The sequence below is a fragment of the Carassius carassius genome, chromosome 4 (assembly GCF_963082965.1).
Source record: "Carassius carassius chromosome 4, fCarCar2.1, whole genome shotgun sequence".
Classification (NCBI taxonomy): Eukaryota; Metazoa; Chordata; class Actinopteri; order Cypriniformes; family Cyprinidae; genus Carassius; species Carassius carassius.
This window is the reverse complement of record NC_081758.1, coordinates 27,426,665-27,451,788: the sequence shown is the minus strand read 5'-3', so window position 1 is coordinate 27,451,788 and position 25,124 is coordinate 27,426,665. Positions and strand designations below refer to the sequence as shown.

The following is a 25,124-nucleotide window of genomic DNA, read 5'->3' as shown; positions in this document are numbered from 1 at the left end:
CTTGCGCCAAGATATTTAACATCAAAATAAAGTCTATCATCATCCATCTTTAACAACCCACAAATACTGATAAATTACAAAGCAGCTGTCATCAAATCTGACTATGCTTGAGAACTGTACACTTTATTGTTTGCAACATTAATCTGGGTTATGTATGTTTTAAGGGCCTGCATATTTACATAAAAATAATTCTGAGAACTCAGAGCAGGAAATAATCACTTAAATAATAGCTGAAAGAGACGTCACTGGCACAGCAGTTTTCTACACATCACAGTGACCGCGCATAGGCTTTCTCTTGACTAGCATGTACCTGTTAAAGTGCCACAGAGTGTCTAAAACAAACACAATCAAGGTTAAATGAAAAAGCACGGCACCAAGCACATCAATTACAGTGGAAAAAGGAATCATGGAGTGAAGGAATGTGAATTCTCCATACTGTCTGTGCAACATTTACAGAGATAGAACTATATATGAATATGGAATGCGGTGTCTTCACCTGTGATCATGAGAGAATGTCCACTGGGAGTTCTGCACATAAAGCCATTAAGCTCTTCTTCAAGAATATTGCCCATGTCAGTAGTTGGCCACAAAGTCCAGAGGGACACAGAACCGGCAGAGAACTTTTTTTTTTTGTATCATGCAATGCTCTCTCTCTCCTCTGATGGTCCGTTTGAGAGTTTCTTCACTTTCTTAACGCCCTCTCCAATGGCTGTGGAGGTAGTTACCCTGAAATAAAAAAAGAGCAATATTAACAATAAAAACGGGGGATAATGTGTCAATTGCAGGTTAACTTCAATACTTAAATACTCAACCACCAAATATTCAAGTGCTGAAACGGGTTCGGTAACAGATCAGGTTTGTGCTTCTTGTAAATATCAGTGTGGACATGAAATAAGTTGAATCAGCGCAAAGTCCATCACTCACAGACCCTGCGGTCCAAGGACTGGAATGGCAGAGTATGATGTCCCCGGACCGAGTCGTCACCGTCACCCATGATGGAGGGGAGGGCCCACCAGCGGCTCGCTGCCGGGTACAAGTACTCCTCGCTGCAGACTGTAGCGCGGCGACGTCAACGATTGTACGTCACGTATGTACGTGACGTGGGTTTACCGCGCATGCGCAGTAACGTATATGTATTTACCGTAAATACGATTGTGCGCCGTACGCGCCGTACTGACTGTCATTAATGCGCATATCCAGGTCCATTCACTTCCAGATGTTCTTAAGGTATGGTGGATATGAGATATTACTTTTGTTTTCTTAGGAATTTGCGTTTAAATGGCTTTTAATTGTAAGAATGCTTTGGTCATAATCATAGAGAGTGTCATTGCAAATGTGTGCGATTTCAAACACTTATGACATGTTTTATGATATAGTATTCGAATGCTGGTCTTTCAAAGTCTTATTTTGCCTAAAATGAACCATTAAAGATGTCTTAAAATAGAGCAGAAAGACTTTATTAATGTTAGTAAAGCCATTCCCTTATGAAACAAAAATATATTGCAGTATATTGGAAAATATCATGTAATATATTAGGCATATATTCTTATATATGGGATTTAATATTTATTTTTCCAATATATTGCAATATATTGAAAGCGGCAATTATTTGTATATTTTGCAATATATTATATGATATATGTATCATCAATATATTATTCAATGTATTCAAATATATAATATATTAGAAAATAAAAATGGAAAATAATATATTACAATATATCACAATATATTTTAAGAAATATATTGGTAAATATATATTTCCTTTCGTAAGGGTTGATAGTTGCAAGCATTGCAAAAAAAAAATCATATTTGTAATCTTTTTAATTAACATTATCAAAGATTAATAGATACTGTAACACATGTATTGTTCATTGTTAGTTCATGTTAATTAATACATTAACTAGTGTTTACCAATGACACCTTATTGTAAAGTGTTACCTCTTAAACTGACCTTCATATGTCTTAATATGACTTTTTGGGGACATTGTCAGTGAGAAGAAATTCAGAGAAGAGACCCCACTTCATGTGGCTAGAGTACTGTAATTATCTGTTTTTCTTTCTCTGACAGACTGTATGGCCCTCAACTGTAAAATTTTCAAATTGAAAAAAACTTCAAACTTTCAGGCCATTCTTTCTCAAGCCAAGCCAACCTAAATTTTGACTTGAGAAAATTTATTAATTTAGTTGATGTTAATGCTGGTTATAGTTTAATCTCTTAGGTAGTTTGCAGACAAAGCAAATAACACTTTTTCTAACACCATGCTATAATATATTTAAAAATACATTTAAAATATTTTCCCTGTATGGCTCTTCTGCCTTTCTTCAAAATGATTTAATTTTGCTTTAGTATTGTTTGTTCTTTTATGCAAATTAGGTGTCGTGAACTGGAGTGCATTGTCTGAACAATACAACCTGAGTTCCCGGGCGTTATGTTCTCTGACCCAGTGCCTCCGGTGCAGTGAGATATTTAAAGACTGTCCACCTGTGTGTGAGGAATCGCAGGAGGAGAGTCCTGTGTGGGTTTTATCCATTCAAAGAATTTGAGGGCTACTGAGGGCTACTGCTTGACTTATTGTTTTATCAGTGATGGAGGTGAATTTCAGATTTTTTTTTCTTGTGTCATGTCTATAGTCTTAATCTATATTTGTATATACAATTATATTTTCTGTTTTGATCTTTGAAATAAAAAAAAAGATCACTGTCATCAGTTTGGTTTTTTTGGAGGCACCTTGCATAAAATGGGATGCAGACACTGAAAATATACTGTATGTAGTCAACTGAACTTAAAACTACTTTACTGGCTTAAATGTTTCACATGCAGAATTGCCAAAGCAAAAGAAAAATGTCCAAATGTATAGTTAAAAAATAGATAAACAAGAACCATAGCAAAAGAAGGATTAAAATAAGAAAGGCAGTGGTTTACACTTAGAGAAAATGGCTATTCTACAACCCGAATTCCGGAAAAGTTGGGACGTTTTTTAAATTTTAATAAAATGAAAACTAAAGGAATTTCAAATCACATGAGCCAATATTTTATTCATAATAGAACATAGATAACGTAGCAAATGTTTAAACTGAGAAAGTTTACAATTTTATCCACTTAATTAGCTCATTTAAAATTTAATGCCTGCTACAGGTCTCAAAAAACAAATGGCTAAAAAAGCAAGCAGTTTTGAAAAGATTCAGCTGGGAGAACATCTAGTGATTAATTAAGTTAATTGATATCAGGTCTGTAACATGATTAGCTATAAAAGCTTTGTCTTAGAGAAGCAGAGTCTCTCAGAAGTAAAGATGGGCAGAGGCTCTCCAATCTGTGAAAGACTGCGTAAATAAATTGTGGAAAACTTTAAAAACAATGTTCCTCAACGTCAAATTGCAAAGGCTTTGCAAATATCATCATCTACAGTGCATAACATCATCAAAAGATTCAGAGAAACGGGAGAAATCTCTGTGCGTAAGGGACAAGGCCGGAGACCTTTATTGGATGCCCGTGGTCTTCGGGCTCTCAGATGACACTGCATCACTCATCGGCATGATTGTGTCAATGACATTACTAAATGGGCCCAGGAATACTTTCAGAAACCACTGTCGGTAAACACAATCCGCCGTGCCATCAGCAGATGCCAACTAAAGCTCTATCATGCAAAAAGGAAGCCATATGTGAACATGGTCCAGAAGCGCAGTCGTGTCCTGTGGGCCAAGGCTCATTTAAAATGGACTATTTCAAAGTGGAATAGTGTTTTATGGTCAGACGAGTTCAAATTTGACATTCTTGTTGGAAATCACGGACGCCGTGTCCTCCGGGCTAAAGAGGAGGGAGACCTTCCAGCATGTTATCAGCGTTCAGTTCAAAAGCCAGCATCTCTAATGGTATGGGGGTGCATAAGTGCATACGGTATGGGCAGCTTGCATGTTTTGGAAGGCTCTGTGAATGCTGAAAGGTATATAAAGGTTTTAGAGCAACATATGCTTCCCTCCAAACAACGTCTATTTCAGGGAAGGCCTTGTTTATTTCAGCAGGACAATGCAAAACCACATACTGCAGCTATAACAACAGCATGGCTTCGTCGTAGAAGAGTCCGGGTGCTAACCTGGCCTGCCTGCAGTCCAGATCTTTCACCTATAGAGAACATTTGGCGCATCATTAAACGAAAAATACGTCAAAGACGACCACAAACTCTTCAGCAGCTGGAAATCTATATAAGGCAAGAATGGGACCAAATTCCAACAGCAAAACTCCAGCAACTCATAGCCTCAATGCCCAGACGTCTTCAAACTGTTTTGAAAAGAAAAGGAGATGCTACACCATGGTAAACATGCCCCGTCCCAACTATTTTGAGACCTGTAGCAGAATTCAAAATTGAAATGAGCTCATTTTGTGCATAAAATTGTAAACTTTCTCAGTTTAAACATTTGCTATGTTATCTATGTTCTATTGTGAATAAAATATTGGCTCATGTGATTTGAAAGTCTTTTAGTTTTCATTTTATTCAAATTTAAAAAACGTCCCAACTTTTCCGGAATTCGGGTTGTATTTATACTATGGTAAAATAGCAGGATTTTCTGCTATTTATATTACTTATTGCAAATAGTGGCAATTATTTGCACCTCAGTATTGTAGTACATTATAAAACAGTATGCAATAATGAGTGTAAATTATAATTTTAATTCAAATTATTAAATGGATGCCAGCATATTAGGACAATGAAGCCCTCCCTCAAAACTGTTTGATTATTTCCTTCGCTTTTATTTAAAATAAATGTTTTTCTGATGTGATTTGAAATTTGAAAAGGTAGGGGAAAAAAGGCAGATTCGGACCGGATCGATTGCATCAAATTGTGAACAACACACGTTTCACCATCTGCTCTATTAGAGCCGACGACTGTAATGTTATCCGTTTTAATTTTGACTAGCTCAATAAGAAATATAAGGTGCCATTAAAGTGTAATATTACAATATACACAGTGAAGTAAAGTGCAACAGAATGTTAATATATTGTAAGATACTACACAGATATTACAGAATAAACTTTAATTCCATATAATTTTACCTCAGATGAAACATGGTTAAACATGGTTGTTTTTCCCGTCTTTTTTACACCTTAATGTTCTTTAATACTTTAACATTTTATTAGAGTTTTCTTTTAAGTATGCGCATCGTTTTAATGCACGCACGACCCGAAAACAACTAACGTCATCACGCAAAGCAAATTACAAGCGCATGCGCGGTAAACACATACGTGACGTACATACGTGACATACGTACGTGACGTCACCGCGCTACAGTCTGCAGCGAAGGGTGTCTCGCCGGGTATGGGCCTCACCCCCGTAAGGCCACAAGCAATGTTCCTCCGAGTCCTTAAAATGACTGCCGGCAAGTCAGCGTAAGGCACTCCTCAACACTCTGATCACTGGCCATGGAGTTGGATATTTAGAGCTATTCTGAAGTGCAAAAGCATACAAATGCGATGAGTCACCTGATGGACCTGCCAAGAGGAGGCGAGAGCTCTCTGGAGGCCTGGCCCCCAATTCTGCAATTATGCTCCCCTTGTTCCTGCAGGTGACAATTGCAATATTCATGTTTCTGTTCGTTCAATAAAAACACTAATGTCCTCACAAAAAGAGAATAACGACCATTTCATCAACTCTGTGCTGTTTCAGACTGGGCCGGTCTGTTCCCTTGAGGGACTTATGGTGATGGCCTCATCAGAGGCATGTGCAGAAGACCAGGTTACAGTTGTGATTGAAAACTCAAATTCTGTGGAGAGCATGGACCACGGATCATATTTGCATCGTGGTCACACACAGCTGCGTCAGTGCTCGGAGACTGTGGTCGACCCAGAAATCTTCTGCTGGTAGTTCCCCTGGGACTGGTGACAGCATGCACTGTTGTTACGACATGTGTCGGCCTCAGGCTGGGGAGCAGTGTGCGAAGGTGTACTAACGTCAGGCCTGTCGTGGCTCATAAACCGCTTGGAACTGAAAGTGGTTTTCTTAGCACTTGTGGCTTTTCTGCTGCAGCTGGAACCGCAACATGAGCTCATTCGGACCGATAATATGTCTGTGGTTTCGTACATAAATCACCAAGGTAGTGTGTGCTCCAGAGCCATTTTCAAGCATGTTGTATATCTTCTACTATGGGCGGATCGTCATCTACTCTCCATCAGAGTGGCGCATATCCCCTGTCACTAAACCCCGGACATGCTTTCAAAGAACAGAATTCCTAAAAGGGAGTGGAGGCTGCATCCCAGTTCGGTTCAGATGATTTAGGACCACTTTGGAAGGGTGAAGGTAGATCGGTCCGTGATAAGTGGAATGAGACATTATGAAGGTCGCCGTAGTCACTGCTCGATCAGTAGAGAAAGTGTTTAGTCTTAGATTTTAAGGCAACTGTCACTCACTACTGCCCACAGGCTTGTCAGTATTTACATGCTATTTGCATAATTTAGCGACAATTGGCCAGTTTGTTGTACTGGTGGTTTCAGGATTTTCTGAGAAGGAGAGTGCTTTGCAGTGTCTTATTCCTGCTCTTAGGCAACCTAGGTTTTGACAGCAACTAGAGAATTTCTCTTAATATAAAGGCTGTGAGAAATGGCAAAAAAATAAAAAATAAAACACTCTGCATATACACAAATCAGGTTCTGCTAATGAGTGCATTGTACAGCTAAAGTGCTGTAAGAACACTTTCATTTTATGTCATAAGTATAACAAACAATAGTACTATATGTATGATATTATCCGAATGTATGATATTAACAGAATTGGCCTGTAAAGGCTTAAAATCTGAAATTGAACATCAGCATCGGGCGATTTGAACAAATTTATGCCAATATGCCTTGCTGATAAGACAAATAACTCACAAGTGCTCAGGGTATGTTAGCGATAAGATCACGTCAGCAGTGTGGTCATTTTTGAAGCAAACTTTTTCCTGAATGGTGATTAGATTCTATATTTTGGATTGTTGCATTTAATCTGAGAATACATGTACAGTCGTGGCCAAAAGTTTTGAGAATTACATAAATATTAGTTTTCAAAATGTTTGCTGCTAAACTGCTTTTAGATCTTTGTTTCAGTTGTTTCTGTGATGTACTGAAATATAATTACAAGCACTTCATACGTTTTAAAGGCTTTTATCGACAATTACATGACATTTATGCAAAGAGTCAGTATTTGCAGTGTTGGCCCTTCTTTTTCAGGACCTCTGCAATTCGACTGGGCATGCTCTCAATCAACTTCTGGGCCAAATCCTGACTGATAGCAACCCATTCTTTCATAATCACTTCTTGGAGTTTGTCAGAATTAGTGGGTTTTTGTTTGTCCACCTGCCTCTTGAGGATTGACCACAAGTTCTCAATGGGATTAAGATCTGGGGAGTTTCCAGGCCATGGACCCAAAATTTCAACATTCTGGTCCCCGAGCCACTTAGTTATCACTTTTGCCTTATGGCACGGTGCTCCATCGTGCTGGAAAATGCATTGTTCTTCACCAAACTGTTGTTGGATTGTTGGAAGAAGTTGCTGTTGGAGGGTGTTTTGGTACCATTCTTTATTCATGGCTGTGTTTTTGGGCAGAATTGTGAGTGAGCCCACTCCCTTGGATGAGAAGCAACCCCACACATGAATGGTGTCAGGATGCTTTACTGTTGGCATGACACAGGACTGATGGTAGCGCTCACCTTTTCTTCTCCGGACAAGCCTTTTTCCAGATGCCCCAAACAATCAGAAAGGGGCTTCATCAGAGAATATGACTTTGCCCCAGTCCTCAGCAGTCCATTCACTATACTTTCTGCAGAAGATCAATCTGTCCCTGATGTTTTTTTTTGGAGAGAATTGGCTTCTTTGCTGCCCTTCTTGACACCAGGCCATCTTCCAAAAGTCTTGGCCTCACTGTGCGTGCAGATGTGCTCACACCTGCCTGCTGCCATTCCTGAGCAAGCTCTGCACTGGTGGCACTCCGATCCCGCAGCTGAATCCTCTTTAGGAGACGATCCTGGCGCTTGCTGGACTTTCTTGGACGCCCTGAAGCCTTCTTTACAAGAATTGAACCTCTTTCCTTGAAGTTCCTGATGATCCTATAAATTGTTGATTTAGGTGCAATCTTAGTAGCCACAATATCCTTGCCTGTGAAGCCATTTTTATGCAACGCAATGATGGCTGCACGCGTTTCTTTGCAGGTCACCATGGTTAACAATGGAAGAACAATGATTTCAAGCATCACCCTCCTTTTAACATGTCAAGTCTGCCATTCTAACCCAATCAGCCTGACATAATGATCTCCAGCCTTGTGCTCATCAACATTCTCACCTGAGTTAACAAGACGATTACTGAAATGATCTCAGCAGGTCCTTGAATGACAGCAATGAAATGCAGTGGAAAGGTTTTTTTGGGATTAAGTTAATTTTCATGGCAAAGAAGGACTATGCAATTCATCTGATCACTCTTCATAACATTCTGGAGTATATGCAAATTGCTATTATAAAAACTTAAGCAGCAACTTTTCCAATTTCCAATATTTATGTAATTCTCACAACTTTTGGCCACGACTGTACAGAATGGCATGTCCGGTGTGTGACAGAGTAAACCGGTACTAGCACATGCAGCAGCAAAGACAGCCTCCCCAGGTTCCTAATGCCCTTCTGGTAAGACCTTTTATTTATTTAGGGGGTGATGTTGGCCTACTTGTAATAAAATGAAAAGTAAAATACATAAATAACATTAAGATACTTGTGATTCTAAATAAATAATAAATACAGCAGTAATTGATGTTGTAAAATCACAAGTCTATTTAGATTTAAAAGTCTAGAAGCTTACATGAATAAAATAAATCACATGACACTTGCAAATTAAATAAAATAATATATACAGATTTATTCGTCAAGGTGTCATTTTTTTCAAATCGATTATGAAAACTTAAAAGGACCTCTAAAAGATTTTTAGAATGTTAAATCCACAAATAAAATGCTTCAACTAAAATAAAATGTTTCAACAAATAAAACATTCCAACTGCATCAAAAAACAAACAAACAAAAAAAAAGGCAGAGATTGATTTGGTTATAGTTATTTTCAAAGCTTTTAATGTACACTCAAACTAACCAAGAACGCTTGTTTTTAAGTGGGAATGCAATTTATTATACAACTGCATTAAGGCTACTCTTCAACCAGGACTGTTTGTAATGTAGGCTGCGCACAAATTAATGTTAATGTTAATTAAAGACCAAGGCTAATAAATGTCTCCTATTAACTGCATGTTGAACAGTGTGAACGCACGGATAACCCAACTGTTGCGCTATAATAAAAAGGTGTTTGAATGAAAGAATGAATGAATAAAGGCACACAGGGCAGTCTGGACCTAAACTGAATGCTCATGACAGCAATGCTCTCTATTTTTGTGGCTACCATCATCCATCTTTTCCATGTTCTTTGCGAGACTCAATGAGGACAGCTGAATCAGGCTGCATCACAAGTCACCCCCAAAAAAAGTTTTTGGGAAAATAGGCCACAAAAAAGATCTCTGCCTATTCAGCTTGGGAGTAATACAAGTGAGAGTACACCACAATGTCCTGTGTAAGGCAGGTGGGACAGATACTGTGGGAGGATGTGGAGGAGGAGAAGAGGGAAAGTGCAAGCAAGGAACAAGGACATATGGAGTCACAGGGCTATTTTGGGAAATGCTGGGGTGGGGGTGGATAGAGCACACGCCGCCTGAGGGGACGCAGAATGCAGGGTAGATGGGAGATGGGGACTTAGGGGAAGGAGGAGCGGATGGGGGTTGTCAAAGAAGAGAACAAGACTTGGACATCAGGGAACGGGATAGAAACACAATCCACAGAGACCTTACAAAGCAAATCACATGATGGGGAAAAATGACAAAGCCTGAAGAGATGAAGCAAGAGAAAGACATTAATGTGTAAAGAAACAGGGCATGACAGGTGCTCTCAGCTAGGGCCTGTAATGAGGATGGCTACCAGGTCCTCCAATCAGGAGGAACCCCTCTGGGCTTCTTCTAGAGCCATGACAGGTGGCTAAATCATTGCAAACCTGTCTGTGTGACCAGGTGACTGCTGATAATGGAGAGAAAGAGGGCCATGGTACGTAGGAGAGCTGCGCACGAAAACATATAGAAGAAAGATGATCTTATTATTGTAAAAAAAGCAAAAAATCTGAGTAACAATCTTAATTTTAAAATGAGACAGTCATCTGTCATTACTGGCTCTTTGTGCTGTGATTGAGTCACATTATCTCACATTATCTTGAGGAATCAAACATCCTGGAACTTTTGCGATAAGAGAATACGTACTATGAAAACATGTGAATGTGAATGTGCAAGACTTCTGATTCATTATATAAATACACAGAAATTGATAAATAAATAGAAGACTAAAGTGCAGTAAACAATAAAACACTTAAAGGGGTGATGAACTGAGAAATCAAATATCCCTTGATCTTTTGACATTTAACATGTCAATGTACTATTGAAACATCCTGTAAGTTTCAAAACTTTCTCGTTAGTTTAAAAACAGCTTTTATTGAAACCAAGCTCAGAAAAGTACTTGTTTTGGAATGTGCCATTTTATAATGTAATAAGTGTGACTAAGCACTGCCTCCGCCGGAGAAGATCAACGCCTGTTTCTACATCACTGCCTCTTTAGCCCCGCCCACTGATACATGGAGAGGAAATACTAGAGAGACGTAAGCGCAGGATTACGAGGCCCTTCTTCTTCGGCTTTTGTCATGGTCTGCAGGTTACACCAGCAACATGCCTGTGAACACTGCAGTCTAGCGGTTTGCTTGTGTACTGCACGTACACGTGGACAATGGCGCAGAAGTATAAATGAAAACTGACGGATAGCCTACGCGTAAAGACTACGGCGTAGGCCCGACGCAGAATTATAAATCAGCCTTAACAGTAACATCGCAACACAGAGAGAGTAAGTATGTTTTTACCACTATTACATTATCTGTTCCAGACATTTTTATATATACTGAGTATTTATACGTTTTTACCCAAATGACCAATGCTGTTTTTGGAGTACGTCACAGCAGTCCATCTGTTATTTTAATGAGCGAAACTGTTAGCCAATCATAGCAATAGACATTTAGTTGCAAGTATTGAATGTGCTCCGCTTATAAAAACAGACCATTCTGCAGTGAAAGCTCAAAAACAGGATATAAAATAGCCTATTACTTCTAAAATATGATTTTTTTTTTATTTTTTTTTTTTATTAGCAAAATCACACTATCATAAGTGAACCTTTACATTACATAATACAAAAAAACATAATAATAAAAGAAAAATGCAGCTCATGACCCCTTTAATTCTTTAAACCGGTGTGTATGATTAAGATAATAATGATATGATATATTATACCAAAAAAATACCAGTTTTCAACAACAAGCAGCATGACAGACTGTTCACATACAGCTAAAATAAGTGAATGCAGCTGACACTGGAAAAGTAAAATGGCAGCTTAAAATAAGGTGGCTATGCACCAGTAGCTGTGTATTTATGTATGATTTCTTACACATCGTCCATCTCCATGTCTTCATCCTCCACAGACAACAGTAGGTAGGGGTTGTAGGAGGCCGGCCGGAACTTGTGTCCGGTTAGGAAGAAGAAGGTCAGAGTGGCCAGCTCATCCAACAGCTACAAATAAAGAACAAAACACTAAATAAAACCTTGAATGATTTATTTATATATATATATATATATATATATATATATATATATATATATATATATATATATATATATATATATATATATAAATAAAAATCTCAAGCCTCCCAGTTTTCATCCAAAATATCTTAAATTGTGTTCTAAAGACGAACAAAGCTTTTACGGGTTTGGAACAACATGGGGGTAAGTGATTAATGACAACATTTTCATTTTGGGGTGGAGTATCCCTTTAAGACTCCCCTTCCATTAAGTACGGAAAGCTGTGACTGTTAAATGCATAAAGTGCAATCCATCAACAATCCATACTATTTTTTTCTGTTAATTAAGTGAATCAGTCTGGTATTTGAAGAATGGAATAGAATTGGGCACAAGTACACAAACTGGGATGCATCTTGTTTTCACGATTAATTAGATTATTAATTCTTAGATAAAATAAGTATTGAATAAGTATTTTTAGCACAATAGTGGTATCTAATGTAGATTTTAAGAATTAGAGGTAAAACTTCACAAAGCTACAGAAATGGGATAAAAACATGCACGACTTCCACATATGGACACTACAACACAGGATAACTAAGGTGGGCTCAGGTCAAGTATTATTTAAAAAGAAAAAGAAAAATGTAATCAAACAGAGAATTAAAATAGTGTTTAAAATAGCAAAGCTGCATGTTTATACTTGGTGAAGCCAAGTAAACATTAAGTCTCCAGTCTCCATTAACTTGCTTTAATGTTAAACACTTGCAAAAATGTTACAGATATGCTGGCATGAACTTTTCTGTGATGTGAATGATAAAGAAATGTATGCTTAATGTGAACAAATCTTAAATGCACTTTTAGTATACAAATGTTTGCCAGCTCTTCAATTTGTATTGTAAGTTTGAGTAAGCTGCCATCACTCACCTGGTAGAGCCACTTCCATTGGAAAGGAACAATGACCTTGATGAGACTGGCAATGATGCGGGTGAAATAAATATAGCACACAATCTGTGACACAGAATGACACAGTAAGACCGATCATTTTTAATAAAGAAAAATTAACAAACACAATATACAGTGTGTTCTAGTCTGATTTTGAGTCAAAGTTACAACACAACAAAGAAGACATTTAAATTAAGGTTTTGGACACTTTAAGTCAATAATGAATGAAGTAAATGTGACATTGATCAAGTGAACTCCTCATGCTCAGATGCTCTTGATTCCACAGCAGCAAAATACTTAGTAATAATGTAATTTCATTTCTATTCTTAAATAAATAAAAAGATTGCTATTAAATTCGAAAAATGCCAATTAAAATAATTTGTTAGTGGTTTCAGACACATTGGACAAAGCTGGAGACATATAATGGCAAATCAATACTGAAGAAGCATTTTCAGTTATCACTGTGAAATAAACTATAATACTGCAATAAAAAAGTGAATTCAATGCATCCATGCACAAAGCTTCATGAATAAATGCATTTATTCAGCCGGTGACTGTTCAAATCAAGCAAATCTAATATCATTGATAATTCTCATGCCATGACAGACAGTCAGAATGAGAATGACAGCAAGTCAGTGAAGTGAACACATACCATCACATAGTAGTGCCTAAAAAGTTTAAGTTGAGCCAGATTGATGGCAGCTACACAGGGAAAGAGAAGCCAAACATTACGATTAAAACAGAGCGAGAGAGGGCATGAGCTGTCCTTTTTACCTTTCATGCTTCAATTACTGTGCTTCTCACTCCTGCTGTGAAAATTGTTCAAATCAGAAGGCAAAGAGTATATCTTTGTGCCCCACGAGGGACACGCAGAAGATGAAAGCAGCAAAAATTGTGATAGACAGCAATGAAACAATGATTATTTGAGAGGGGAAAAAGGAGAGAATATTTCCTCTTCAGTACAGTATTATACAAAGAGTCATAATACACCAAGGCAACATATAGTGGTGCTGCAGTATATGCATCTCATATTGTGCCTAAATATTTCCACTTCTGAATGTTTGCAGTGGCAAAAAAAAATTGGGACACAAACAGTGGGGCTAAGGGAATAACCTGCTTCATTTTAAGTACTAATCTTCCTCACACACACCTGCTCTTGTTCATACAGCCTCTAATATCGGTGGGGAAAAGTAAGCATGCATGGGGTTACTGTAAGCATGCTAGCTTAAAAATATACATCCTCAGGAATCACAGCAAAGATATGAAATAAAAACACCTACACCATCAGGCTACCAACCTGAAAAGGCCTCATTCAGCAAACATCACTACTGCAGAAGGCACATCAAGACCTACACACCTCTCTTCATTGTGTTTTTTTTTTCTTAGCATGAGATTAAGGATTTTATTTGTAAGATTTAAAGCATGGTTTTGTGAAAGAAAGAGTTTAATGTCATTACATTATTCATTTCAGGGTTTTTACAACCTTTTGAGAGAGAAATTCAAGCACTTTTCAATGGCTTTCGGACAAATTAGACTTGTTTTCCCAGATGACGGAATTTGCAGAGATCCCTTGCTGCAGGGTCAAATCTGTCTAGTCATTCCCTGGATTTGTGGGTACTGGGCAAGATAAAGTCATAACCCTGGCTGGTTTCTCTGAGCTACGACATTTGGAAGCTGCCTGGCATCTGCTGTCACAACAGGCAGCAATGCACGGTGGCAGAGCACATGCCAAAGAGAGCAGCTCTAGCAGAATCCATTTTTCCACCCCAAAACTATATATATAAAAATAAAACGCAATGGAAGAATACTATGTGTTATGTTAGTAACAAATGTTTGCAGATGCGAAGACATGCAGATGCAGAATACACATGCACTATTTGTTCAGAAGAATGAAAAACTAACCCCTGAACAAGCTCTGACTGGCTCATGCTAGTCTTCACTGACTGTGGATAGAGTTTATAATGAAGACTAGATCCATCAGTGTTTTCATTTTAGGATTCATTTGTATGACTTATGGCATCATAATACCACAAAACCAAAACAAACAATTGTTGCTCATAATGAGCAAATCATTGGAATGGATTAACTTCAAAAGTTTTCCATATATGAAACGTTCAAACGTTTGGGTTCTGTACATTTTTTGTTTCGTTTTTTAAAGTAGTGTCTTATGCTCACCAAGGCCGCATTTATTTAATCAAAAATACAGTAAAGTAGTAATCTGAAATATGGTTCTAATTCAAAATAAATAAATAATTTTTTTATTTATTTCTGTGAATGTAAAGCTGAATTTTCACTAGCCATTAATCCAGTCTGTAGTGTCATGATTCTTCAGAAATCATTTTGATTTAATGCCCATGGAACATTTCTTATTGTTTTCACAGTTGAAGCTATTGTGCTGCTTAATGCTTTTGTGGAAACTATCACACTTTTTCTTTCCAGGATTCTTTGATGAATACAAAGTTCAAAAGAACTTCATTTATTTGAAACTGAATTATTTTGTAACATACATTATAAATGTCTTTTCTGTCTTATAAATCAAATTAATGCATCCTTGCTGAATAAAAGTATTAATGTCTTCAAAAAAATTTAAAAATAAAACAATCAGAGACTTAGGCTGTAAGTGAGAGCTGTTCTGCATTTACATGGCAGAATTTACTATTTGGTTTACATATATCTACAGCAGCATGTCTAGAACTGCTGCATTCTGAAAGACAGTCACAGCAAAATACAATTTCATGCTGTAAAGACCAAGTCTTTTAAACAGCTTGTAGAGAGCAGCCAAATGTGAAGGAGGACAGCTCACATGACTAAGAAAAACATTCGGAAAGATTAAAAATAAAGACTTTCCACAATATATCAGTTAAAATGGCTTAAACATTGTGACACAAGACTGACATCTTTTACAACTGGTCATAAAAAAGGCCATTGAAAACGGTACATGTGATCATCAAGTTTTATATCAGACTGAACTGTTGACCAGAAAGTGCTCTGTTATGTTATATCAACATACCTTTCCCATCTGTTGTTGATGCCTCTTGTAAATGTCTTATGGACCTATCAAACAAAAACAATTGTTTATAGACTACTAAACTCCAAACAATATAACAATATACCATTTACTCATATAATACAGAAATCATAATCTGGTCTATTTGTTAAGAAATTATATAATTTATGGTATAGAAAATTAAATCTGGGCCACATCAAAAGGACAAAGATGGAGAGCACTTACCAGACAACTGGGAAGAGAATAGCCCCGCAGCACAGCAGATCTACCAGAAACAGGATCTCCATCCACAGACCATACTCGCTGGAGCCCTCCTCTGTTGACTCAATAATGATGTATGCCACATTGGCCAGAACCTGATATCATAAGGCCAACAAGATCACATTACATTCATAACTGTATTTATCATAGATAGCATATAGTTGATCTTACATTTTTTTTTTTTACAACATTCTCTTTAAAAAAACAAACAAAAAAAAAACAACAACATGTGCTGTCATTGTCTTCCACGTTGTGTAACACTGTTCTAATGTATTGGCCAAATTGTTTTAGTGTTTTGTGACCTGTATATGATTTAAAGAAACTGGTGATATTTTTATGTATATTCATACACAACACTTTGAGGGAACACAGGTATTAACAGTACATTAAGATGATGCTGGAAAAAAAAAATATAAAAATAAATAAATAAATACCTGCAGGGGAATGACGATCATGAAGATCTTTTTGTCTTTATCTGAGAGGATATGCTTGACAAAAGCCCAACCAGTTCCTATTAATGCTATAGTGATGAACAACAGCGCCCCCTTCAGCCTGCACAAATGAAAACATCCAGCAAAAATAAATAAATATTGCGCAAATGTTGCTGAATTACTGGCTCAGAAATCATGACAACGTTACAGAGGTTATCATCTAAAAAAAAAAAAAAAAAAAGAAACACCAGGTTCACTACCCACCTAACCAACCTAAAGTCTGGAATACACTACATGACTTTTGTCCTGATTTGCAGTCTGGAAGAATCACTGCTAGTTGCAGAAGCTCAAAGCCAGTGTGCAAATTTTGAGAGTTGGAATTGACCGATTTCACATAAAATTGCGTAAAGCAAAGGCAGAGATTCAGACAATGAATTAAATCAAAGGATATCAGACAAGCTGACAAGAATGTAGTAGTGTTTGATCTTTAGTTGGTTGGTGTATGATGTCCAGTGTTTTAAAATCTGCTCAGATTGTAAAAGTTGTGTGGTGTATTCCAGTCATAAGAAAAAGCATAAATGTACAGTCGTGGCCAAAAGTTTTGAGAATTACATAAATATTAGTTTTCAAAAAGTTTGCTGCTAAACTGCTTTTAGATCTTTGTTTCAGTTGTTTCTGTGATGTACTGAAATATAATAACAAGCACTTCATACGTTTCAAAGGCTTTTATCGACAATTACATGACATTTATGCAAAGAGTCAGTATTTGCAGTGTTGGCCCTTCTTTTTCAGGACCTCTGCAATTCGACTGGGCATGCTCTCAATCAACTTCTGGGCCAAATCCTGACTGATAGCAACCCATTCTTTCATAATCACTTCTTGGAGTTTGTCAGAATTAGTAGGTTTTTGTTCGTCCACCCGCCTCTTGAGGATTGACCACAAGTTCTCAATGGGATTAAGATCTGTGGAGTTTCCAGACCATGGACCCAAAATTTCAACATTCTAGTCCCCGAGCCACTTAGTTATCACTTTTGCCTTATGGCACGGTGTTCCATCGTGCTGGAAAATGCATTGTTCTTCACCAAACTGTTGTTGGATTGTTGGAAGAAGTTGCTGTTGGAGGGTGTTTTGGTACCATTCTTTATTCATGGCTGTGTTTTTGGGCAGAATTGTGAGTGAGCCCACTCCCTTGGATGAGAAGCAACCCCACACATGAATGGTGTCAGGATGCTTTACTGTTGGCATGACACAGGACTGATGGTAGCGATCCCCTTTTCTTCTCCGGACAAGCCTTTTTCCAGATGCCCCAAACAATCGGAAAGGGGCTTCATCGGAGAATATGACTTTGCCCCAGTCCTCAGCAGTCCATTCACTATACTTTCTGCAGAAGATCAATCTGTCCCTGATGGTTTTTTTTGGAGAGAAGTGGCTTCTTTGCTGCCCTTCTTGACACCATTCCATCTTGCAAAAGTCTTGGCCTCACTGTGCGTGCAGATGTGCTCACACCTGCCTGCTGCCATTCCTGAGCAAGCTCTGCACTGGTGGCACTCCGATCCCGCAGCTGAATCCTCTTTAGGAGACGATCCTGGCGCTTGCTGGACTTTCTTGGACGCCCTGAAGCCTTCTTTACAAGAATTGAACCTCTTTCCTTGAAGTTCTTGATGATCCTATAAATTGTTGATTTAGGTGCAATCTTAGTAGCCACAATATCCTTGCCTGTGAAGCCATTTTTATGCAACGCAATGATGACTGCACGCGTTTCTTTGCAGGTCACCATGGTTAACAATGGAAGAACAATGATTTCAAGCATCACCCTCCTTTTAACATGTCAAGTCTGCCATTCTAACCCAATCAGCCTGACATAATGATCTCCAGCCTTGTGCTCATCAACATTCTCACCTGAATTAACAAGACGATTACTGAAATGATCTCAGCAGGTCCTTGAATGACAGCAATGAAATGCAGTGGAAAGGTTTTTTTGGGATTAAGTTAATTTTCATGGCAAAGAAGGACTATGCAATTCATCTGATCACTCTTCATAACATTCTGGAGTATATGCAAATTGCTATTATAAAAACTTAAGCAGCAACTTTTCCAATTTCCAATATTTATGTAATTCTCAAAACTTTAGGCCACGACTGGACATACATGTCTGTCCGTTGTTTAGTTTTTTTTTTTCTTATATGATAGTACTATGATAGTACTTCACCCCAGGGTTTCCCATACATTCATTAATTTGTGGCGGCCCGCCACAATATCAACGCTGACCACCACAGATTGATTCAGATTTTTTAACTATTTAATATGGGTACAATTGTATTTTATTGTAGAGCTGTGCGCTGCTTGCTCCCTCCCTCTCATAAACTGACAACGGAGGCACGCACGACTAGCCCCTCCTCTTCGAACACGATCTGAATCAAAACATGAGCATGTGTTAGTTAGAGGACGGATTGTTGCCGGTGCTTAATGCTTATTCCCCCAGCGAAGATTCCAGAATCAATCCGGAGTTGAATGGTTAGTAATGAACACTGTTGCTCAACATAACTCTGAGAAGTTAGTCTATGTTAAGCGCTGTCGCGTTTCCATTACAGATTCGCGCAAAACTTTTGTGTTTTTTTCTAAATATCGATAAACAACTATTGCGAAATGACGGCATTTCCATTAACCGATGTTATGAGACTAAAACGTTTATTATTAATTTTTTTCCTCTCACGATCAGTCATTCCAAAAATCATGGCAACCGACATTGGTAGGTTTATATATATCACAGCCACCAGACTAGACATTATATTGTTATTATCTCCAGGTTCAGGGTGGTGTGTGTTGGTTTTTGTCCACCTCAGGCTCCAGGTTTGTGTGTGTGTGTGTGTGTGTGTGTGTATCAGAGTCTGTGTGTGTGAGTCTTTTTGAATGTTTGAGTGTGTGAGCCTGTGTTTGAGTGTGTCAGTAAGTTTGTGTGTTTGAGTGTGTGTGTGTGTGTGTGTGTGTGTGTGTCCATCTCCAGGTCCAGGTTTGTGCGTGTGAGCAAAATTTGCAACAAGAAGTCTGTGGAGCAGTCATAGCATAGAAAGTGTAGCAATGGCATAGCAATGTAGCAATAGCAATGTCTTTAAAGGGATAGTTCACCCAAAAATTAAAATTCTATCATCGTTTACTCACCCTCAAGTTGTTCCAAACCTGTATGAGTTTCTTTGTTGTGCTGAACACAAAGGAAGATATTTGGAAGAATTTTTGTAACCAAACAGATCTCTGTCCCCATTGACTACCATATAGTATATATTTTTTCCTACTATGGAAGTCAATGGGGACCGAGATCGGTTTGATTCTGTCATTCTTCCAAATATCTTCCTTTGTGTTCAACAGAACAAAGAAACACATACAGGTTTGGAACAACTTGAGGGTGAGTAAATGATGATAGAATTTTCATTTTTGGGTGAACTATCCCTTTAAGGTATCTGACACTAAGTGTTGGCAATGGAAATGTGAACTTGTCACTAAAATATATGATATATTTATGATATATTTAACTTAACAAAACCCCAACCCCCGTTCCCCAAACAGCACACCACCGCAAATAGAATCTAATTCTGTGGGAAACACTGCACCCTATTCCCGTCTTATCCATTTACAAACATATCTCTCTCTCACACACACACACACACACACTGCACTGGCGAACTTACAAGTGAGTAATGTAATAGACCACAGCCCAGGCTTCAATAGGAAAGCCCTGATTGGAAATGTAGTAGTAATCAATCTGTAAAATGGAAAAAAAAAAAAAATGTAATGTTGCTTTTGCCTAAAATCCCATTCATAATTTGCAAGGTTTTCATAAAAACTATCAAGGTTTGCTAATTTATGATGAGTGATTTGAATAAAAACTTTTCCTTAAAATATAAGCATTTTCTTTCAACATTCACACATAAAGAGGTTAACACTCACTGCATGGAAAATAAGGGAAAGTGACTTTGTGAATGGAAGAGCAGCCATCAGCCAATGAATCTTGTAAACATCAGAACTAAAGAAAAAAAAGGAGTACATAGTATTCTGTACACAAAATCAGCTTTACTAATTTTACAGGAGACATGAATCAGAGACATGATTTTGCTGCTCTCTACTGGTCATTTCTTGTAACATTTATATATAAAAAAAGGCAAATAGAAAATGTACATAATGTCTGTTATTGTGGCACTTACCTGTGGGTACGCAAAACATGAATCCACAGCGTGCCGATGAGGAAGAAGAACATGGACATGCAGATGTAAAGCTTAGGTAAAGGAATCTCTCCGGCTGAGAGAAAGCTTTCTGGATTCTTCTCCTCGATGTTGATCTGAAATCATACTTACTTCTTGAGCATAGACTTGTACATCATTACATATACGGCCATTGAATTTTAAAACTCAGAAACACTCACATCAATGCTGAAAGGCAGCATGTCTGACATTGAGCTGTCCTGGTTTTTTGGCATGTAGTAGCAGTTGTAGAAATAAAAGTTATAAAGGCCTTGAAGCTCATCTGTTGTGACATTGAAGTAAAACTAAAACAAGAACAGGTCAGTCAGTGGAGTGCACAATTGGGAAGATGTTAAAAGAAGTACATCTAGAAATGGACAGGTATTAGTTTAGTTCAGAACTAGCTTGATGTACTTCGGAGCCCCATGAGCTCTCAGCAAAACCACTTCATGTCATACCTGAAATGAGTAGATTTTGCCTTCATTCTGAAGAGGATAGATGTCTTCTGCTTTGTTCTGGAGGGACTAACAACATCAAGATCAGTTAATGCAGTTTTAAGACATTTCGGCCTGATTTCACAGACACCAGGATTAGGCCATAGTTCAATAAGGACATCTATGTATGTATATATGTATCTATGTATATATATATATGTATGTATCTATGTATATATATATATATGTATGTATCTATGTATATATATATGTATGTATCTATGTATATATATATGTATGTATCTATGTATATATATCTATATATATATATATATATATCTATATATCTATATATATATCTATATATATATCTATATATATATCTATATATATATATATATATCTATATATATATATATCTATATATATATATATATATATATATATATATATATATATATATATATATATATATATATATATAAATAAATGTGCCTTACAAAAAACTTCACTGGTGTTCCTCTTGAGACAAAACAAAGACACTGATATTTTAAGATCAATCAGTGCAAATTTCTTTCAGTTGAAACAGATTTAGACTGGGATTATCTTAATCCTTGTCTGTGAAACTGGGGATAAGAGTTATTTCAGACTAAATAGTTGTCATAAATAATTAAAAACAGATCTCACCTCAACATCTCGCTTGGATTTAGAACCTGCTACAAATTAATAGGAGAAACACAAAATCTAATTGAAAAGGAGACTGATACAAAACAGGACCAACATTAAAACTGCATGAATAAAGGCTTTCATTTACAACACAAATGGGATGAAAACATATATAGACTGTTGTACTATTGACTACTATAGACTATATAAAAGGCTGCATTTATTTAACCCAAAAAAACAGTAACATGGTAAATTATAAAACAACTGTTTTCTAACTGAATAATTTTTTTTAACCTGTAATTTCTATGATGGCAAGCTGAACTTTCTGACCCCGAATTTGATACTGTACGGTAGTGTATCCCATGATGTGATATACAGTTCAAGATAAGAAAGTCTTACTCTTAGACTGAGATTCATCATCTGGCCCCTTGTCTTGGAGATCTTGCCCCTTTTCAGCTTGCAGTTCCTCCGCAGTGTTTTTGGGCACCACAGGTATGATGTTAGGAAACACACCAGCCTCAGCTGAAGTCTTCTTCCTCACTCTGAGGATATTGCAAGTCATAACAGAACATTCATAAACTGGATTAAACTCCCAAATTCATTCTAATAGTAAGAAATTAGAAATATATAAATATATATATTATATATTAGTGGCGGGCCGTTATCGGCGTTAACGTGCTGCGTTAATGTGAGACACTCATCGGGCGATAAAAAAAATCGCCGTTAATCTATTCTCAAAGTTGGCTTGGGAGCTGGGTCTATACTAAGCAAGCTATGATGACTTTCACCTTGATATTTTATATAACCGACTGTCTGAGGCCAGCCTAAAAAGATGCTGAGGACAGTTGACGGGCCACTGCTGTGCATTGTCATGAAAGCTTATCTTTTTCACGTGTTTTTAAGCCTTACCGCTTGTCATTTAAACATTAAAGCATCCAAACACAAGACGCGGAAAAGCTGAACAGAGTTGCCGGTTACTAGCGCACTGTGTTCGGTCTGCACGAGAGAGAGAGCCGCTTATCACGGACAGCGACACTGAACCGAGCTCTCTTCTGCGAAGTTCTCCTCGAAGTCCCTCCTGCACCTGAACGAACAAAAAGATGTGAAAGAGCCCAATTCAGTACTCGGGGTGTTCTTGTGTTCAGGGCTCAGGCAGATAAAGGTGTCTCAAAACACTTGAACATCGAATTTGCTTATTTTTGCTCTTGTGCCGACAAATACATACAAAATATGTCAAAATATCCACCTTGGAAATTATGCTCGAAAAAACGGTCAGTTATTTCTTAAGTGAAAGTAAACAGTTGAGGAAAAAAATGGGATGTGTATTATATTGGATGCGTTCATCGTCTCTTAAAGGGACCGCTCCTAATTTAGCTAGTGGCTGCTGTAATGTTAATCCAAGAAAATGAAAGAAAAACACTAACTGCTCTTGACTGAATTACTTTGTAGTTTAAACAGTCAAACCAAAAATTGTATATTTCATTTCATTTTTACATTGAAGACTATCCAGTGCTAGTTTACATTTCATTATTTGGTTTCTGTATCTTGACACCTACAAACTTGAAAAAACTTAACATTGTATAAATAGCACAAATAAATAAAAATAAACGAACATACAAATTAAACAATTTCAAACAGGGCCCACTGGTACCACCTTCACTGGGTCCCCGCTGACCCTAGCTGACCCCTGCTCACGTCTGTTTCACACATACTCCGTCTGCAGTGTGTATGCAGTCCGTGTGCATTGCGTATGTGCTGCAGCACGGACTCGATGTGCTTTCACAAAGGACGCGTTTGCAGTCCGCTACTCAGTACGTAAACGATCGCTGCACTGCTGCAGACGCAACGCTCCTGGAACGCAACTGGAATCCATTAACATGGGTGCGTAAAAAAATATGCAACGCATACGCACTGCAGACGGAGTATGTGTGAAACAGGCGTAAGGTTGTTTGCAACTTGTGCAATGTCGAACTAGTTTACAGTTTTTTCAAGCACTTTGTGATGCATTTTGAAAACAGGAGATGAGCCCCTTTTCTAATGCACCACCTAGCTTGATAAACCCCTTCTCAAAGACTTACTGTTTGTCAATTTTATTTGGGTAACACACATATTCTGAATGCCTTTGACAGAATTCTAATGAGCCATTTTAATCTAGATTAATTTCAAGATCACAGTGAGATTAATCTAGATAAATAAAAAAAAATCTATGCCCACCACTAATATATATATATATATTTTTTTTAGAAATACTCACAAGTTATTTTTGAAGTCCAGCAAGAGAAGCACCCCTGCAAAATTACTACTTGGATCCTTTTTCAGAGGACAGTAGTCAGGTCCCTCGTCCTATGTATTCATAAACAAGGTCATCAATTATCGGACTCAGTTTGACTGAAGATCATACAATGAATGAGTGAATGTAAAGTTAGCGTTAATCTAATAATTACATCATACTGCACTGCTATTATATCCTTAACTGACAAGATTGCCAATTTACAGCGGTTAATTTATGCTAATACTAACTTCATCTTAAACTAACAACAACAATCTACAGACCCATTTAGCACACAGTGACAGCACAACACTGATACCCAAACTACACAGCAACAGCAGATGGACATCCACAGGCAGATACTGACCAGATATGAGGAGAAGCCATTATTGCTCACACGATCTAGGCTAAAACCAATCTGCAATAAATAAATAAATGCATTAATAATAATAAAAAAACGATATCAATTTAAAAAAAATTCAATTAGAAACCCTACAGCCAGTAAAATAAATACTTATTTTAATTCTCTGACAATGAGAAATTATCTGACCGTGGAGCTGTCGATGTTGTCCGTCCTGTCATTAGTGAAGCTGAGGCTGTTCATGCTCATACTCATGTAACCATCTTTATAAAAGCCGAAAGTGTTCAGATGGACCCGCTGACGGATGTCATCCTGAGACAGAAGAGAACATCATCATCTGTTTAATGGCACTTTCATTATCACAACAAAACGGTTATGACAGGTTAATCATAAGACAGCATCGGCTGCATTAAACAACAGTGAAGGGAACACGGAGACTATAATAATATCCCACAAAAAAAACCTTTTAATGCACATTCTCACATACCTTAAGTATGAGATGATGGAGTCGACATTGACTTTCTATGATAAGAACCGTTATGATCGCATTAACAAGTGTAAACACACTCCTGCTCCCGGTCGCCATTTTTAAAACCACTTGTACTATTATTTCCGGTTCACATGTTTACAGAACGACGCCCTCTAACGGAAGAAAGAGAGAGTAGTGAAAGTCAGATTGCGTATAAAAGTTTCTAATCACCCATTTAGCAACAAAAAGTCATTCCAAGCAAGCATAAGCCAGCAAAGGATCTCGGATCAGTTTTATAAATTTTGTTAAGCATTGAAGGCTTTTATTCAGCAGGGATGTGTTACATTGATAATAAAGGCTTATATTTTTAGAAGATATTTATATTTTAAATATATGCT

The 25,124-nt window shown here is 37.5% G+C and overlaps 1 protein-coding gene across 3 annotated transcripts; it reads right to left on the bottom strand.

Moving 5' to 3' along the window:
* Positions 1 to 339: 339 nt before the first annotated feature.
* On the bottom strand, positions 340 to 24,898 carry LOC132139647 (protein GPR107-like). Of its 3 annotated transcripts, none has more exons than XM_059548159.1 (18): positions 24,745 to 24,898; positions 24,447 to 24,569; positions 24,264 to 24,314; positions 23,882 to 23,970; positions 22,027 to 22,169; positions 21,649 to 21,677; positions 20,986 to 21,051; positions 20,710 to 20,832; positions 20,492 to 20,625; positions 20,238 to 20,313; positions 19,979 to 20,052; positions 16,299 to 16,416; positions 15,829 to 15,959; positions 15,607 to 15,650; positions 13,249 to 13,298; positions 12,579 to 12,662; positions 11,524 to 11,645; positions 340 to 726 (listed from the first exon to the last, which is right to left on the bottom strand). In XM_059548159.1, exons 1-18 carry the CDS (start codon positions 24,841 to 24,843, stop codon positions 636 to 638), a joined length of 1,647 nt encoding a protein of 548 aa, XP_059404142.1. In that variant the 5' UTR covers positions 24,844 to 24,898; the 3' UTR covers positions 340 to 635. The 3 variants fall into 3 exon arrangements, with proteins under 3 accessions (XP_059404142.1, XP_059404143.1, XP_059404144.1); XM_059548160.1 differs by having other exon boundaries at positions 20,986 to 21,042; XM_059548161.1 differs by lacking the exons at positions 340 to 726; positions 13,249 to 13,298 and having other exon boundaries at positions 11,520 to 11,645.
* Between the last annotated feature and the right edge of the window lie 226 nt (positions 24,899 to 25,124).